At 39.2% G+C, this 20,096-nt stretch overlaps 1 protein-coding gene across 3 annotated transcripts in view; it reads left to right on the top strand.

The window, feature by feature from the left end:
* Positions 1-15,219, top strand: part of LOC129765392 (uncharacterized) — a 107,452-nt gene extending 92,233 nt beyond the window's left edge. For all 3 annotated transcript variants that reach the window (XM_055765670.1, XM_055765672.1, XM_055765673.1), the window contains exon 5: positions 14,354-15,219. In XM_055765670.1, coding sequence (XP_055621645.1) covers positions 14,354-14,940 — 587 coding nt within the window. In that variant the 3' untranslated portion in view covers positions 14,941-15,219. The remainder of the gene's footprint in view (positions 1-14,353) is intronic.
* Positions 15,220-20,096: the final 4,877 nt, after the last annotated feature.

The raw sequence follows: 20,096 nt of genomic DNA, 5'->3' as shown, positions 1-20,096 counted from the left end.
ATATAATAATTGACATTAAACACCCTAACGTAACAATAAGAGATGATCAAACCAATAAAGTCCAGACTGTACATAAAAACAGAATAATACCATATGAGCAACCCCACCCTAAGGGGAAAGGGATACCTAGTTAGCAGTTAATCCTTCCGACAGTTATTATCAAATGTAAAATGTATATATTAAACAAATATTAAAAATAAATATATTTATAAGCAAATAGAACACCCAACGAAGACAATCCGTATAATCATATTATAAGGATAATCTTTATAAACAAACTTAATTTTTACCTGAATACACGAAAAATGTACATATCACAAACATTGAATAAACACTAAAATTGTAAGGTCAGACGAATCTTTCCACCTAATTTAACTTGAATGACTTCTCAATGTTACGTCATTCTCCGAAAGGGGAAAGGTGTAATATGATCACGCTTAAACCCAACTCATCAATATTCAAGACCTCTAAGGCAATAAACCACCCCCGAGGGCGCTGGGCGATATAAACATAAAATGTGATACGATACCCGAGCCAGCAATCTGGCCCAAGGGTTCGTTTACTATTTATGATTGTATAACTCGACGCGCACCAACGGCAGCGGCGAGTTTGTCTTCCTTCCGCCCCGCTGCGAGTTTAGCTAGCAGCAGAAATTTAACCAAACATGTGGCGCGCATCCGGCACACATGTTTCAGCACTTTCTTTTCCTGTTTACTTTGACCCACAAAGAAGTGCTTTCTCTCTCTCTCCGAAGAACGCGTCTGACCAAGGCCATCACAGCCCACTCTAACTGCTGGTGCGATGCTCCGCCCAGCATAATTTGTAAATATTCTGTGTAGAGTTTAAGCCTATTTTTGTAAACTAGTATTTAAGCCCCGAGAGTCTTTTCTTTGAATACAGATGTCAGTTGACAGAATACAGTAGAGAGGCGACGCTTGTACGAATAGCGTTTGTGTTTATTAATTTACCAAATCCGAAAGTCGACGCCACTGAATGGCGTAAGATCCTTCTTCTCGTTTACACTTTGTTTCGTATTGTTTTGTATATATCGCCCCCCTAATCAACTTAGTGACCAAACGGCCGCACCTTGTACCGCTTTGGTTCGATCTTTTGAAAATAAGATCGAAGGGTTATGAGTTAACCCACTCAAAATGGGTCATACCGAAGTAGCAAAGATTACATGAGCACGCAGAATCTCTTCTGATTATCGATTTTTGTTGTTTTAGTTATATACTTTTCACAAAATACTTTCACATTTCAGTCTCCTTTTCTTGAATTATTTTTTCGATGATTCTTCGTAAACATAAATTTAATCTCCCTCGCAAGTCTTTTTTTTCTTGACTAGGCGAACCTAGCCAGAATATTCACCTGCCCCCTGGGCTTCTCAATACCAAAGGGGAATTAGACGGAATACACGTATCTACATGCTCGTGCTGACCTGACCGTGCCTGGCCGAGGAATTGTCGGACAATCGAGCAGATGATCGACTTTTGGATGCCGGCCAATTCCTTCTCCATATTCAACACCTTCAGCGCTTCTGGAAGTGTATTCGGGATAGTTCCATTTCAAGAGAGAACAACTGGAACAATACTTGGGACCTCCCTTAGTCCCACAGTTCCTTGAGTTCCACGGCCAACGGTCGGTACCTAGGAATTTTGTGACCATGGGTCTCCTCCAGATTTTTGAATAGTAGCATCGATTATGGTGTCTTGTCGGTGATTCTTGTCTGGACGACTGTGGTGGATCGAGAACTATATATTCTCTCATTGTTGATGACACATCCAGCATCGTTTTTAAAAGTTTCATGATTTCAAGTCCCCATTCAATGTACGTTCAAGAATGTCTTAAAGACACAGTTCACCCGACTCAAGAACTTATCTTTCAGCTCCGCCTTGAAGTCGGTGTATCGAATCCAAATGCGCTTTCGAAATCCATGATACTTGTAAGATTCGACACGACCAAGTCCCTTATCATTTCGTCGTCAGAGACCTCGTAGCCTCCGAATTCGATGAGTTGTCCTTTTAATAGACGGACACAGCGGCATTTGTCGGCATTAGGTCGAACACCATGCAGATGGCCTTGCTCATATCTTCGACAACCCGGATAGCTACAGCTAGACGCTGACGTGAATCAGCGTAGACCTTGAGATCGTTCATGTAAAAGATGTGGGACACTTCTTCGCGAATGCCTTCGCCATACCTTATTTTATACCCACGACTGTTTCTATTGAACGTCCTAAAAAAGGGGTTCCGTGCTACTCAAAACCGCAGCGGGCTAAAAAAGTCACCTTCAGATATCCCCCTTTTTATTTGCAGAGTTTTAGACTACAACACATTCTTTCCATCGCTGAGGTGTAGAGACTTGCTCAACTGCAGAATCATCACATGCTGCACGAACGGCGGGATCAATTTTGTAGAACTTAACACCCGGACGAAAGACGAGTGACGTATGAAGTCTTCAGCCTTCCTATAGTAGATATAGGCCGTACCAAGTACGCAAGTTCCGCTGGTTGTAAACAGCTGCGTCGATGATGGCCTGATCTTTGCCGTCATGTGTATTTTCCTTGCATTCTTTCTATCAGCTGTTATACTGTTATACTATTCGCAGTGATGAGAAACTTAGGCAGGTATGATGCTGCTTAGCAGTTTGTACAGACTCGATAGGTACGTTATTGGTCTGAACTTTCCTCATCCCGTCTCAACAACATTTGGCCGTCGCGATATCGGACTGAGGTCTCCCAAATACCAGCCCAAAAGCTCTCTACATCGCTGATATCTGGCAAACCTTCGCTGTAATCGGGTTCTCGTTGCTTATGTGACCGTCAAATGCTTTCTCGTGATCTCTGAGCATCTGATTTTGTTCTTGGTGGTTTGCAGAGTCAGAGTAAGGTTTCTGTCGATTTGATAGGGTGCTCAATTTCTTTACCAGTGTGTCCAGTTTCAGTAGGCCGCACGATCACAGCAACTTGGTGATGTAATTTCGCCGATCTGTTGTCTCTTTTGTACGCCGTCGGTCTTCCAATTGTGGCGCGTTTGTCATTCACGGAGATGTTGGAGCAGGCTGGTTCTTGACATGGTATATCGAACATTACCTAGCATACTGTCAGTTTCACTTTCTCCATGTTCTGGGCATCAACCAAGTGCAGCGGAAGAATGTGCTCGTTCATGATCTTTACTGCACTTGTCTGCCTGCGGAGTTGCTGTAACTTCAGGATCTTTGGGCGCGACGAACAATCTGTGTCACGATACTGTGTGATCGCCTCATCGAAATGAACACCCAGATGGCGTTGTAGCTTTTGATCTGGCTGTGGATCTTGTGACTCAGGGGATTCCGGTGCTATTGCCATCACTAGGGCTAATGATTCGCGAGTCCCACTCGCAAATGAATTTCTCAGCCGTACTGAACGTCGTCTCGACACATCACTCGGTCTGTTGTTCCTGGAACTTAACTCCATCGGCTCCTGCTGCCTAATCGTGATGCTCTCATTACGACACATTTTTTTAAATATAAAGAAACCTCGCTCCATCCTCAATAACACTAAACCTACCGATGTTTCTTGTATACCTATTCCGACCACTGCAGGTCAAGTGACCCCTTATAAATAGTTAGTGAACAATGACTCGATTTATATAGTTTTGTTGAGAAACGTGACATACCATTTTTCTCCTGTAGAGTAGTGCGGGGCAAAGGTGAGCACCTAACTATTCACTCACGAGACGCGACACGGAACTAGGACACAACACTTATAATACTTATAAACATTAAAAGGGGTTAAAATTACCTTTTTCGTCGACCGGTTTCGGGCTCGATGTTGCCCATCTACTGGACGGTGTCCGACCCAATAAGAGCACCTAACTGTTGTCGTCCAATAACTCTTGAAGTAAAATCAAATAAAATTCAATTTGCTTACCAAATTGCAACTATATATATTACCTTCGAAACGAAGTACAAAATTTCTCGAGTTTTGTTTGTAGTTAGACAAAAACCTTCTTTAAAACAAAATGGAAAATGCGTACTTTTGCCCCATAGTGGGGGCAAAGGTGCGCACCGTACGGGGCAAAAGTGCGCACTTATTAAATTGTACTTCTGAGGTGACTTGTAACAAAAATAAATGCTTTATCATTACCAGCGGAAGAGGCATCATTACCAGAGTGTGTAGGCACCATCCAGTGGGGAGGAGGAGGGTGCTGTATGATGTTTTATGAGTGGAGATGAGTGGGTGTTAAGGTCGAACATACCATGTGAAAATTTTTGGGATGGAGGAGACTGACAATATAAGATATCTGGAAATGTCCAACATTTGAAACAGAACTCTTTTTATTAACAAACTAGCTGACCCGGCGAACTTCGTCCCACCCACAATTGATATATTGATATAAATAATTTCGAACACTCAAGCTCCCACAGAAATTATTTCTATAATAATAATACATAATCTATACTCGCGGTATATAATTTCTTTTTTGGCATATAAACCTGATGCAGACTAAGACGCATCAATCCTGATACTGACTGTTTAAATCCGTTGCTCCGTTCTTGAGTTAAATCGTGAGGAACGGACACCAAATCATTTTTATTTTTGCTTCGTTAGCTGTTGCTTCGTTGCGCTGTTGTGGGATTCGAAGAGACAGACGATGGTTCCTTATGAAGCTAGAATCCCAAACTATTCCTGCCAATTTTGCAATTTGATTGAAATCGTGCTGGAGGTTTTTGGCTTCCGTAAAATCAAACGCCAGACGCCGTAAATCTTTGAGAGTCATACCATAGAAAGTTTTGGCCAGTGCTCTGCAGTGGTTCGCCAGATCCTCAGATTGCTCACTCGTAAATACTTGTCTGAACCGCCCTAGGTGCTCGCTGGCACATCCCAGCAGAAGTAGAAATGTCAATAAAAGATTAATGATGAAATTGTTCAAATAAAAAATCTCTCACTTATATGAGCCTCTTTCTCAGAGCTAATTCAGAAATATCGAGGTTTGCCGCAATCCGATGCTTCGAGACTCCGAAGCCTTTGTCGGGTCATTTGAGCATTTTTGGAGCACATTTCTTCAAATCAGTTTTCTCCTTGTGGGTCCCGTTAAAAATTTTATTGAAAACATTTTATTTTTTATTAAGCGTAAAACTCTGGTGCGAACTTTTGCCCCACAGCCACGGCGCACCTTTGCCCCACCAACAATTTTTGAACTAATAAAATTTAAAAAAATGCTTTTGAACTTTTTCACAAAAACAGTTTGACATTTTTGACGATATACGTACTCAGAACATTTTGTCATACGGACGCTATTTGTTTATTTTATATTTAGTTGAAAGTTTGGTCTCGGCAAAAAAATGGAACTGAATCGTGAACATTTTCGTGCGATGATTTTTTACGACTTTCGTCGTGGATTATCACAACAAGAGTGCGTCAATCAACTTAATTTCACTTTTGGCGATGAAGCTCCATCAAAAACCACTGTGTATCGCTGGTATAGTCAATTCAATCGTGGTCGTAGTTCGCTGTCCGACGCGTTTCGTGAAGGTCGTCCAAGTGCCGACTGTAGTGCCAGAAAACATCGATGCTGTGCACGAAATGATTAAGCAAGATCGTCATGTAACCTATTGTGAGATTGAGGCATCCCTAAGCATTAGTTCCACCAGCATATATGCGATTTTACATGAACACTTAGTTGTGCGAAAATTATGTTCACGTTGGATCCCACATAATTTGACAATCGCTCAAAAAAAAGGCTCGTGTCGATTGGAATAAATGCTTTGAAAATTGGTTTAAGCGCATGCAAAAGTGTATCGATCATCGTGGCGAGTACTTTGAAAAACAATAAAAATATATTAGCAGCTTAACTATTTGTTTTTGTTCATATTCCCTAAATATAAATAGTGACCCTCGTAATGTATCAAACGAATACACTGTTGTCGAAACTTTATGCTCGTTTGCTTCAAAAAGGCCAATGCGCACCTTTATCCCGAACTACTGTATATTTCGACATTTTGGGATAATAATTATTAGCAAAATAATGAAATTACAATTTTTGATGCACAAAATAGCACTGTAGCTTAGAATGGTTACTGTTAGTTCGTCTGGGTAGTCAGCAATAGAATTAATTCTAATAACTCACTATTCATTCACAAAATACATAAAACAATAGCAAAAATGTGTACAGCAATGGTTTTGTATCACAACCACACATTCAAATCTTTCTGATATCATATGAATGTGTGTACGGGTAAAATGACCCGTTGCGGTAGTTAGGGCAGATTACATATAATTCTCAGTAAAAAAAAGAGAGGAGTAAACACTGAAAAATATATTCTATGTATGTTTTAAGAAAAGTAGTGTAGGCAAATGATGTTGTGACAATGGACTTTGCATGAAAATTTTGACAAAAAGTTTAAAATGGGTCATTTGACCCCTCATGGTAGGTTTAGTGTTAAGCATAACTAAAGTATGTTTTCAGTTAACTTCACTCGGTTGAAAAGTACTGATTACTACTGGAACTATTTTTGTATGAACATAAACATTGCTAGTCTGTCTTCAATAACAAATAATAATCGTAAAAATCCTTCGGCCGAAAGAAAAGTCGAGAGCTGCGACAGAGCGGCACCTATTAGCTCGCAAACCTTAACGCAAGGGGACGATTTTTGCGCTTTTTATTTGCTCAGGTGGATCAGTATGAGGTTGCTTACCATTCTACTCAGCACATGAGTCTGTATATCTTCAAGAAATGAAATTCCCTCGCGCGTAAATAATGACAAGCCGAGTCACTGGCCACGAAGGACGTCTTGTATATTACTGAAAAAATAAACACCTTCTTGTGGTAAGTTGATGATAACGACAGAATCCGTCAAGTGGACAGTTGTTGCTTACATATGACGGAACTTTTTTTTTCGTTCGCCTTGAATTTGTTTGATATGATAGGAATGGAATGTGTCGATCACTGCCGGATTCGGAACAGTTGTCCGGTCAAATCATACAGTCAATGTTATTTTGTTTCAAATTGTTGTCCTTTAATTGAAATTCGTCTCAAATCAAAACCATTCGTCAATCCACGAACCAAAAAAAAACATATTCGATTAGTAGGAATTTATGGATTGGACGCAAAATTGCACATGATTGATTTTCTTCCTTCCCCGCAACACCTCGGAATGAAGTCCGTCATTTCAAGTTCAACCACCTTTTGAGGTGTTTCCCTCGCCGGCGCTTGTGCGATTGTGCAACAGGCGTGAAACCTGAGTCGCGTGCATGATTCGAAATTTGTATATTTCGGCACCGCGCGGCAGGCAGGCAAGTGCAGCAACGTGAGCCAGCGTGATTGAGACAGGTAATTGCGTTTTGCGGCGATAAATTGTCGATCGAATTTCTCAACTTTCAGCTGCTCGGTGTTTTGTGAGTGCGTCTGTGCGCCATCGATTACTCCGCCAATTGACAGCGAGGTACTCCGCGCGGTGATTCGAAAACATGTGTTTCGCTCGAATCGACTAATTGTTGGTGTTGAACAACGCAAATGAGTGCCAATTTTCTGTCGGCACAAAATGCGCGGTATGCAGTGATTTTGCGTGACCATAGAACCGGAACGAACAAATCGCTCGATTAATGGAGGAATTGAGACGATGTTGTCGTGTTGAGCAGGTTATGTCAGACCTGAGTGAGAGGGAAATTTAGAGCGTGTAGCTGATCGTTGATTCGATTTTCAATAAGTGATCATTGACAAACCCAGGTTTTCGGAGATAATCGTTTTCGTGAAACAATAGACCCACTAATTTGTTCAGTAGTACCCAAATATGAGCGGTGCCAGAGAGATCGAACATTGACAGAGAACTGCCACTTGATCTCTAAAAAAAGCAACACATGATCACCGCTCACGATGTGCAATATTTTATGCAAGAAAATATGATTGACTCGTAGCAATTATTTATGTTTTTCCAAATGTTACGAATCCCTAAAAAAAAAAAAATTATGGCTCATTCAAAAAGTATCCGTGATTTTTTTTTCAATTCTTGAAAGAAGTTTTTCTTCATTGAATATAAATTTTATTTTAGTACATATTGATCACTATTATTTATGACCATTCGCCCTTTTCGTGTAATTCTATTATTTCATCCGTGTAGAACTTCTGTGGGTTTTCGGTGAAAAAATATATCAAGTGATTTTCGACAACTCTTATGCCGCCCGATATTTTCCCATCAAGCGAATTCTACAGAGATGGGAACAAATGATCGGTGTTATATCAGAGGGGACCAAGTCGCTAAATTTAAAAAAAATCGAGTTATTGATTGCATTAGATCAGCTATACCCAACCTGCGGCCCACTTTTGGGTGACCCGTCTGGCCCATTATCATTTCGTATGTGTAACAATCACGAAAACTTAAGAAAATGAGTTGAGAATAACGGAGTTTAACACATTACTCATTGTACAACTACACATTAGTCAGTTGTCTAGTGGTATTAGTAGATTAAATATCAAATACATTTAATCCGATCATTAGGGCTAAACCCGTCGACATTAATGAATAAAAATGAAAATATCGATATAAAAATATTAGGCTGTCAAAAAAGTCCTGCGGTATTTCCGCAAGGTGTCGTTGTAAGCGCGTAGTTCTAGTTGTATTCATTGTATCGAGTCATACTATAGCTTGTTGGAAAGGTATTTTATAGTCCTTGACAGTGTTTTGTTTGGTTAAGTCGTTCGTGAGTTATAGTGTCGCAAATATGGAGCAAAATAAAGAGAAAATCCGACATATTTTACAGTACTACTATGACAAAGGCAAAAATGCATCTCGAACTGCCAATAAAATTTGTGCAGTTTATGGACCCGATACAGTTTCCATTTCCACCGCACAACGATGGTTTCAACGTTTTCGTTCTGGTGTAGAGGTCGTCGAAGATGCGCCACGCTCCGGAAGGCCTGTCGTCGAAAATTGCGACAAAATCGCTGAATTAGCCGAGATAGACCGGCATAGTAGCAGCCGTAGGTAGCATCGGCCAAGAGCTGAGGATAAGTCATCAAACCGTTATTAACCATTTGAAGAAGCTTGGATTCACAAAGAAGCTCGATGTATGGGTGCCACACACGTTGACGCAAAAAAACATCTTTGACCGTATCGACGCATGTGAATCGCTGCTCAATCGCAACAAAATCGACCCGTTTCTGAAGCGGACTGGCGATGAAAAGTGGGTCACTTACGACAACGTGAAGCGCAAACGGTCGTGGTCGAAACCCGCTGAAGCGGCTCAGACGGTGACCAAGCCCTCATTAACGGCCAGGAAGGTTCTGCTGTGTGTTTGGTGGGATTGTCAAGGAATAATCTATTATGAGCTGCTTCCCTATGGCCAAACGCTCAATTCGGACCTGTACTGCCAACAACTGGACCGCTTGAAGGTAGCACTCATGAAGAAGAGGCCATCTTTGATAAACAGAGGCCGCATTGTCTTCCATCAGGACAACGCCAGGCCACACACTTCTTTGGTGACGCGCCAGAAGCTCCGGGAGCTCGGATGGGAGGTTCTTTTGCATCCGCCGTATAGTCTGGACCTTGCACCAAGTGACTACTACCTGTTTTTGTCCATGGCGAACGAGCTAGGTAGTCAGAAGTTAGCCACAAAAGAGGCCTGTGAAAATTGGCTATCCGAGTTTTTTGCCAATAATGAAGCGAGCTTCTATAACAGGGGTATTATGAAGTTGGCATCTCGTTGGGAACAAGTCATCGAACAAAACGGCGCATATTTGACTTAAGACAGATGATTGTAATTAATTTTATGAACAAATGAAAATTCAAAAAAAAATACCGCAGGACTTTTTTGACAGCCTAATATATTCCTAAGTATAATGTAAATCTTTAATCGATTAATAATTAATCAACTTCAACTTAACTGACATTCGATATCAGTATCAATGTCAAGGTGCTATTCAACATTCTCACATTCCGACATGGGGTGACGAGCCAGCCAAAAGTGTTGAAAGTCACTATAATACAGAAATCAAAAAAAAGAAAAAAGAGTGATCTCAATAATATTTTTTCCCAACTCACCGAATCATTTGAATGAGAGTCATTTTGGCATTCATATGTAGCGTGTAGTACTGCTTTCTCATGTTCGCTATCTTTACAATAAATAACTAACACTGTTTATCTTTTTTTCTACTAAAGCACAGTGAATGCGTATTTATACGTGGATACCATCAACATCGTCAAACTCATAATAACTATGCCAATCAATGATACTAGAGCTAAGATTATGCTTCAAAACCCTTAACCCTTTGCAGTCGTATTAAATTTCGACATGTGTGTCGTACTGGTCGCAATCATTTTTACTTGAAAAAGCAGTTATATATAACTTTGTGAGACTATGGAAGATGAAAAAGATTCCTCTATTTTTTTTCTCCAAATTTCTGATAAGTATTTACTAAACAATGTTTTTATGTTTATGTTTAAACAATATTTGCTATAATGCTTCTTCGTGTGATATATTTCGCATGTAAGGGAAAGTCGGGAAAGACGGACACCCCTGTATAATTGATGAATTACATTTTTATTCTAAATTTTAATGATGTACAAACGTGCAATACTCTTGACACACTCTTGACACTTACTGTGTACAAATAGCTGGCTTTCTGTTAAAATTGTAAATAAAAACAAAAAAGTAATCTACAAATAGCAGCATGATGTAAATTTTCGTCTGCAGAAAAAAAAGCTTTTCATTGTTATCGAGAAATTTTTTGGGGTATTCTCATTACGTGAATGTTTCACTATCACTTTTTTTCTATTTTATCGAATCAGTGGTGAAGTTTTCTCATTTTTACTCCAGAAATATTGACGAAAATAAAATCCTTATCAAGTTGGGTAAGAGCGACACTCCACCGACAAAAGACAAACATTTTGAGTATCTCCCCTTTTGCCGAAAGCTATTTTAACCATGAAAAAATTAGAAAAATTACAAGCCCTTCTAGGTGATTCGAGTCTAGCCTTTTTCTTAGATCATTTTTAAGGCATATTTGAAGACCTCCAAAACTTATCGAGCACATAAACTTGAATTTTCAGTTAGTTTCCGTCTTTCCCGACTCAATCTTATTTTTTCAAAGATGCCGGATATATTTATTTTTCAAAATTTCTGCCTCAAAGACGAATTTTATTATAAAAAGAGACCTATACTTGTAATTTCGGGTGAGATAGCTATATATTTTTTGTAAAATTCACGAAAAAAATCAACTTTTACTTAGGGTGTCTACCACCCTTCCCCTATAACGAAAAAAAATTGAGGGGCTCGCGGTAAAATGGAGTCAGTTGCATTTTTTTTTTAATTTCACGGGTTTTTATTACTACGTAAGTAAAAAAACGGCCCGGATCGAATGGCGTAGAGGAAAACCTGCTTGGAGCACTCCTAGCGGAGCGACGAGGTACTTTGCGGTTGCCTCCTTCAACGTTGCGGTGTAGGAAATGTGATAAATTGATAAGCAATAATCTTATTCGTGAGATTTATGATGCGGTAACTGTTTACTCAGATTTTCTTCATGTGAAACCAGCAAAGTGTAAAAGTGTAAAAAATTGCATGTAGAAAAGCTGAAATTTGTTCGTTGAAAAAAAAATGTCAAAAGGCACATTGTGGGCTGAGCAACCAACAACATTCAAAATGTATATATTACTACGATAAAATTGATCTTCTTCAGGAGATTTCATTTTATGTTATCATTCGGGTTCAAAAATGCGTTTTTTTTGCGATTTACTCGAAATTTTAGAAAATGTAACTGACTCCATTTGCCGCTAGCCCCTCAATTATTTTGGCGTTCTTCGCCTTTTATCTTTCTGTTTGAACATACAGAACAAGGCTCTTTACATCCAAACAGTGCCGCAATACATGGAGTTTTCCATTATCCTTCCCTCAAGCATAGATGACAACTTTTGTTTATACTGAGTGCCGTTATCTATTATTGAAAGTAGCGCCGTTTTGGTTCGTGAATAGGTTCACAAGACATTAAATTCGTTTAGAAAATGTGTGAATTGATACGCTGTTGCATTATAATATTAGTATACTTCTTTGCTGTGGTGGCTGAGAGCAGACAAATTACCGCAAAAAGTTAATTCAGATTTCGATACAGATTTTCTGAGAAAAAAACGCAGATAAAAAGATTTTTTGAGACCAAAAACACAGACTTTATTATGACAACCCTGCTGGAAACGTTAATTCTTGTCAAATTGCAAAAGTTTCTGGGATTTAACATTGTTGCAACCTTGAGCGTCGGATCATCAAATTCGAATCTTTTTCTCATTTGCCCGATCGGCTCCACGAAAAAGTGCGACAAATGTTCTTGAAAATGATCTATCTTTCCATTGTTCTGAAAATTTCTTTTGTTGCCATTCCAACCTAAAAATTCTTGCCGGCTTTAAAATGATCTTCAAATTTAATAGCATAGGACATTGAAACAACATTAGATTTCTCGCAGATATTAGTGGTTAGTTGAATGGTTAGATAGAAATCTTTCAGCTCTTCTTGTAGCATCGTGAATTCATGTTTCCCAGCCTGGAACAAACGATTCAATTTGTGAATTCCCAACCTGGAACAAACTATTCAATCAATGAATCTATACCAAAAATAACGAAAAAAATCTGTACGTGTAGCAACACTACTTGGGAGTAGCAAATCATTCTCATTGAGCAAGTTTCGGTAAATCGAGTTTTGAATAATCAATAACGACGCCGGCCACGTCCATACAGTCACCAGGAGAAGGGAAGGAATGTTAGTATGATATTCGCCGCCCGAAGGCCAGAAGGGTCGCCTCTATAGCGTGGTTCCCTAGCGATTATCAATTATCAAGGAAGGGATAGTTGTTGCTTTTATAGCTTTTTATAGGTCTTTAGACCATGTCTCTGTTTAATCCGCTGAATCATCCCAACACTGGTTTTGAACCTCTTGGCCAAGTCACGAATAGATGCAGACCTGTTCTTCTGAATATAATTTACAACTTTTCGGACCAATTCGGGATTACTTGGACCGGGTTTTCGTCCACCTCTGCTGAGATCCACGAAAGAACACTCATTACCGCGACGATTCCTTCTGGACAAAAACTATGTTTTTTTTGCTATTTTGTGTTATGTAACAGCCTTTTCGGTGAACCAATTGTGCAGAATTTTCTTTTTAATTTCTAAACCAATCCGCGACATTTCGAAAACAACTTTATGACTTAAATGACTAAATGACTTGTATTTCGATTTTCGACATGTAAATTAAGCGTGCTCTGATTACACGACAAAAAAAAGTTCACCCGTTTGTGTGTAATAGCGTGTTAAATGTTTAAGACTACTTTTCGACACTTTCGACTCCTTAAGACCGCTGACATTAGATAAAATGTTCAGCGGGAATATTTTAAATTAAAAATTCCCATTCTAATTTCTCTATTACCCACTGATGATTACCAGAAGCAGCGTGAAGTGGCGTTCGTGATCAGGCCCTATGTTAGATATTTTATTGTCTTTAATTAGGAGATCTGCTTACAAACCGTCCTCGCTACTCTTCGCTAACTCTTCCATTCTTCAAAGTGCTCTTGTTTCGGAAAGCCGTTCAGTTTATTAAGCAATTTAGTCTTAATGGAATCATCGTTTGTGAACTTTGTCTTATTTATCATTTATTATTTATTATTATTAGCATCGGGAGTAGAAAGAAATAAGACGGCTTTTTTCGGAACAAAAAAACACAAAACAAAACGAAAATATTTCGAGGCCTGTATCCATCGATCTTACACAGAATCAAATCGAATCATGTCTTGAACCAATAAATACTTTCAATGTAAACATATTGATGTTAACATTATTATTATTACTAGGCTGTTAATTTTACAACTACACCCGTAAACGAAACAAATCGATTGAAACACTCACTAAGTTTCATAACATGTGCAATCGGTTTATGTTTTGCAACCGAGCCATTTTTGACAATGCATTTTCACGTAGCATCCGATCGCATCCAGCGATGACTTCAAATGATTTTTCTCTGACAAAAATATGAACGTTTCGTTGCGACACCCACATCTACGTGCATCATTCGTTGTAGAGTTTCCTCACTTCACAGAGGCTATCTATTGCACTGTTACGCAAGTTCCGCATGTTGTACGTGCTGTAAGTTCATCTCCCGAATGAAAGATATCAAATATTACAGTCGATCGCGTGAGACAAGCCGAATTGCGGAGAGTAAAACGTGGTCAGTTTCAGTTTACACCAAACAACTGACCACGATGGAGCGCGAAATGTGGGCACGGGTTATTACCGAAATTAAGCTGCACAAGATGCCCAACCCCAAGGGTGGAATCAGAATTAATTCTTTGTACACAACTACAATGTAATCAATTTTTCTTCTTTCATCTCTCCCTCACAGATTTGGATTCATCATCGCCGGACCATCCGAGCTCGTGCGACAGCACCATGTCCACCTTGCGGCTACATACGCCCGGTTTTGGTAAGACAAGCCGGCGACCGATCGTACTTCCCAAACCCGTACCCCACCTCGAATTCCCAGGTCCACCCTCGTACGATTACTACGAAGCAAGCTGCTGCTACATGCCCCTGTCGCCAGCCATTCCCCCGCATCACATCCCGCTGCTGGAACCTCCAACCGTTTCCCCGAGTATTGCCAGCGGTGGGGACTACTATGCGCTCAACGATTGCTTCGAGTGTGCCCGCCAGGAGGTGGACCACATCCCACTGTACGCTACCAGCCGCCAGACCAGTCCGATGCATCGGCGCTCCCGGAGCGTCAGCGTGGCCAGTATGAGCGTCGCGAGACGGCCCAGCCACATCGGAATCTCCCCACCGGTGATGGACCCTGCCACAGCGGTGTCGATCGCAGCGACCAATGCTAACGTATGTTACACTCCGCAACATTTCAGTCTCAGCAAGAAGGGTCTGCTGCAGATCGATTACTCGTGCAACTGGGACAACCTGGATCGATACATCGCGAAATGAGGCGTCACCAGTTCCCCCGTGCGCCCCACAAGCAGTGGTCGGTTACGTTTTTTTTTTTTGGTTCTTTTTAACACAACAATGCTCAATTTATTTACCGATTAAATAAACATGAGACAGACGCGCGCGCTTACTTACACGATTACTTTGTTTTTAGAAGGATAAGAAGGAATGTATTTAAACAAATCAGAAGCTCTAACCAATGTTGTACACTGTAAATATGGAACGTATGGAGATTTAATAAAGTTATTCAGTGGTAGTTGTTTAAGTTGAAAAAGTAAACTATGGCGTTCCGGCCAGGAAAGAATTTCATGTTCACGAGCAAACGAGTTTTCTTGAATTGGATGCAATGATTGGTACATTCCTTCGAAACTTGAACCATCATTAACTAATGCATTGGAAAATTGACTAATTTTATTTATTTATTTTTATTTTTATTGTCGTCAATCTAAATTGTAGACCGATACATTCTTAATACTACTTAAAACTACTTACTTAAAACTAAAAATCTAAAGAGCTGGCTGGATAATTTATTGGTTTAATTTAAAAGACGATTTTAACAAGTTACAGAATCAATTTTTTTTATTTATTTATTTCGTCAAAACCAAACTAAATATGCTGCCCAAATATTACAGTGAAATTTAACGATATCTTATGCTATTCAGATAGTCTTTGAGCATTGATCTTGACATGGTTACATCAATTGTTTCACTGTGTTCGTTACAGAGGCTCATCATACGATTAATAGGACTATATTTGGCATAATTCGTTCTTCGATAATCTATGTAAAAAATGTTAGGGTTTCTCAGGTTCCTAATCGGTGCGTAAAAATTTAGGTTTCCTAATATTTCTTCTGAGTCCACTCGTTGTGGTATCAATAATAAATAGAATCATGGCAGAGTTCCGACGTTCTTTTAGGCTTTTAATATTGATTAGCATACAGCGTGCTTCATATGGAGGTAGATGATATGAAGACCAGCCTAGTTTACGAAGTGCAAATAACAAAATTTGTTTTTGTACAGATTCAATTCTGTCTTCGTGTGAAGTTATGTAGGGGGACCATACAATACTACAGTATTCGAGAATTGATCTGACGTATGTAATATACAATGTTTTTATTGTGTACGGATCGTGGAAATGGTAACTAAAGCGTTTAATGAAGCTCAACATATTATTTGCTCTATGGATGATTGTATTATAATGATCCACGAAGGTTAGTTTCGAATCTAAGATCACACCTAAATCTCTTACTCGTTGACATCTACTGATGGGTTGATTACCCAGTATAACACCATTGTTCAATGGTGTTCTTCAACTTCATCAACTTCATTTTTGAATGTTTGAGAGTCTTCTTCATTCTTTATTTCCATATACAGTTTCATATCATCTGCGTAGATGAGTGCCTTAACACTGTTAAGAAAAACGCAAAAGTCATTAACAAATAAAATGAACAAAAGTGGTCCCAAATGAGATCCTTGAGGAACTCCGGATGTAACAAATATTGGTTTTGAAATTTCCCCATTAAATCTTACCATTTGGGTGCGGTCAGTCAAATATGATTCTAGCCATTTCAATAGCTTGACTTCTATCCCTATTTTTTGAAGTTTAAGAAGGAGTAAGGGTATATCAACACGATCGAAAGCCTTACTAAAGTCAGTGTATAGAGCTTCAACTTGATTACCATTATCCATTGCATTCAAAGTGAATGTGACAAATTCCAGCAAATTTGTTGTTGTTGATCGTCCTTTGAAAAAACCGTGTTGCTTATTCGTAATTCGTGTCTTTAGTTGTTGAAAAAGTTTTTGGTTTATTATGGCTTCAAAGAGTTTTGGAATGCAAGAAATGATTGCTACTCCACGATAATTTCTTACATCGGATCTATTGCCGGATTTGAATATTGGTACAAGAAAAGAGTTTTTCCATATTTTTTGGGAACCTTTCTGATTCCAATGACGTATTGAAAAGTCATAAAAGTGGATGAGTTAATTCAGATGCCAAATTTTTTATAAAAACCGGTGGAATTCCGTCAGGACCTGGCCCTTTCGAGACATCGAGCTTATTTAATGCGTCAAAAATTTCAATGTAAGTTAGCTTTCTGACTCCAACATCACATGAAAATTCTGGAAGAAATGCAAAGAAGTCACGATCTCGGTCCTCCTCAGCTGTTACAATATAAACTTCTTGAAAAAATGTTGCAAAGAGGTTGCAAATTTTTTCTGGGTCATTCCCCACGGTATCGTCAAGGTGCATGCGTGATGGAAAACCATTGCTTTTTAATTTTGTTTTTATGTAATTAAAGAAACTTTTCGGGTTAGATTTTATGTCCGACTCTGTTTTTATGCTGTAATCTTCAAAAGCGCTTTTAACAGTTGAGTTGAGCTGTTCGCAAATGTTCAGATATTTTTGGAGATTAGCGTCTGATTTGTATTTCTTATAAAATTTATGTGCCTTCTGTTTTTTATTTTTTAGATTCTTTATGCTTTGATTAAGCCAAATCGGATGTTTTGTGTTCATATTTCTCCTTTTTCGTCTTGTTGGTATCTCCTGCTCTATAATTTTATTGATCATCGAGTAAAAAGTCGTCACTGCTACTTCAATGTTTTCCACACTTCTAAATAAATCCTGCCAGTTGATATAGTTAAGCTTACACCTAGTTGATTGGTAATTTGCTTTAGTGTAATCAGAGACTTCCTCAAATTCATAATCAAATGGTTTTTGAGTGTTATCTATAAATATAAAATATTCGATAGCTGTGTGGAAAGCTTCATTTTTCCAAAGTGGAGCTAATGATTCGGTCACACAAAAATCTTCGGTCATATTTGTCAGCAAGAAATCCAAGAAGCATTTCTGTCGATTCTGAACATTGTTTATTTGATTCAACCCAAGACCGGCTATTTTATCAAAAATAAATTGCAGAGTCTTATTATCACCAACAACTGGAAGCAAGATAAATTCATTTTCAAAATCAGTGATAAAGTCCGCATTTCGTTGATTGAAATCTCCGTATATATGGATTTTTGATTCTGGTGCAAAGGAAGATAAAATATTTTCAGCAACTTCAAAGAATTTCTCATAACAACTAAGTTGAGCACGATCAGGGGGGGTAGTAAACAGATGCAAATATATGTATCTCTCCAGCAATAAGTGCTTTGACCCACACTTGCTCAAACTCGTCGAATTCTGTTGTTGGAATATGTTCTGAATTTATTAATGAATTAATAGCAATAAGGACGCCGCCTCCCGATTTTTTATGGGATTTGTGAAGATTACGGTCATCTCTGAAGACATTAAAATGATTTCCGAATACTTCCTCGCTTCTAACACTATCATCCCAACTTGTCTCTGTGGCCATAATTATCGAGAAAGAAGAATTCAGAACATTAATTAGGATTTCTTTCATTTTAAGTGGATTTTTCATACGGTTGAAATTTTGACAGTATATCAAAATTTCAACTACATTTAGTTGTTGAGGCGAGGAAGATGGTTCATTATCTACTACTTGGTATGACGAGGCATACAAATTGTTAAAACTTACTACTTCTCCTTGGTGTGAAGCTGACAATTGATTATCTTCTGGGACGTCTGATTTCGTTAATGGAAACATCTCCTCCTGAGAAGATGTCATGTCTTGACTTACGCCAGGAAGTGGCGAGTTGTCATCCTCCAATGGGTTCGTCAATTCCGGGGAAAACACGAATGCCTGCATGAATATATGTTGCACGGTGCAGCTGTAGAGTCTCCCGAAGTCATGCAGCAGGACGAATGCGCTTGAACGCAATGTGGTACGTTGGGTGTCATGTAGGGGTTGAGAATTTCCCCTCTTTCAAATTGTATTGGTCGATAGCTAGCCGGTAGCCCAGAGAATTGATACTTCGCTGCCGCCAGAAGCTCTCTGTCCGTTGGAAGTTGGATGTTTCTGTGTTGACCGCTAGCCATGTTTCCAAGTATTGTCGTTGTTGTTGTTGTTGTTACGGATGTTGTGATTATTCCTATTATTATTGTCGTTGTTGTTGTTGTTATTTCTACGATTGTTGAAATTATTCCTATTCCTGCTGCCATTGTTAGGGCTACCATTGTATCTGTTATTATTATTATTGTTGTATCGGCGATTTTGTTTACGCCGTTTTCTGGCTTTATCTGCCTCTTCTTGTTGTTCTATTCTACGGAGTTGCCGTGCATCATACTCAGACCAATCTGGCTTCCATCTTCTTGTTGAATCCAAAATTCTCCAGCCTGAGTTCTCTGGAGGGTAAAATGGGGGATTAACTGGAGGAGTAAGTTCCGCACGCAACTCATCAGCTAGACTGGAACAGGACTCCGGTGTAGGTGGTAGCATATGTTCAACATTGTTTCCTGTTGATATAATAACGGCTGACAATGTTCTTAAATCCTCTAATATTTCTATTTCGACTTGACTATCCTGTGGAGTTTGATTAATGTTTGCCGCTATTTCCAGTGACAAATTCCCCAGTTGTTGAATTTCAGACGGCAATAATAAAACTACAGAAGCTAAACCAATGGAACAAATTTCTCTTGAACGCTACGATTATGAGGCCTTTACAAAACCGCTTCGACGCCCTGTCGGCTGGTTTTCCGATAATTGGACGAATCCTTAGCCATAGCTGATGGAAAGACGGATTTCGGCATGTTCTTCAGTTCTTTGACGATCAAGTGTTTCTTCGTTTTGGCCACAAAACTATTAGAGTAGATCCTACGTTCTAGATCCGGCTTAAAAAATTGCAATGGGTTGTATCTAGGACACCACCGCAGTTTTCGACGTAGAACTACAGAATTATATTATTCACTACTTTTGTTTGTCAGCGGATATTATTTTAGAATGCATCGATTTTTTTTGTAATATCTTTTGAGACTTGTAATTTTTGATTGCTTCAGTAGACTCGACTCTTCCGAGTAGAGTCGAAAGCTATCAGCACTTCTCGTTTATCTGGTTCTATTCGCATCAAACTTTCTCCTTCCCACTCAGATATCTATCACCAACTATAAACGCTTTTGCTCCTATATTGTCCTATATTCCGCTTGAGATGTGGTTGAACCCCACAACATGCAACAGTAAGGTTACCCTGCTGGAATTTGAAAGCATACTTTCATGAAATATACGTGTACGAGGTATAGCTATTAAATAACGAGACTGCGCACCT

Source organism: Toxorhynchites rutilus, chromosome 2, assembly GCF_029784135.1.
Source record: "Toxorhynchites rutilus septentrionalis strain SRP chromosome 2, ASM2978413v1, whole genome shotgun sequence".
NCBI classification, from domain to species: domain Eukaryota; kingdom Metazoa; phylum Arthropoda; class Insecta; order Diptera; family Culicidae; genus Toxorhynchites; species Toxorhynchites rutilus.
This window is presented reverse-complemented; position numbering and strand designations above follow the sequence as displayed.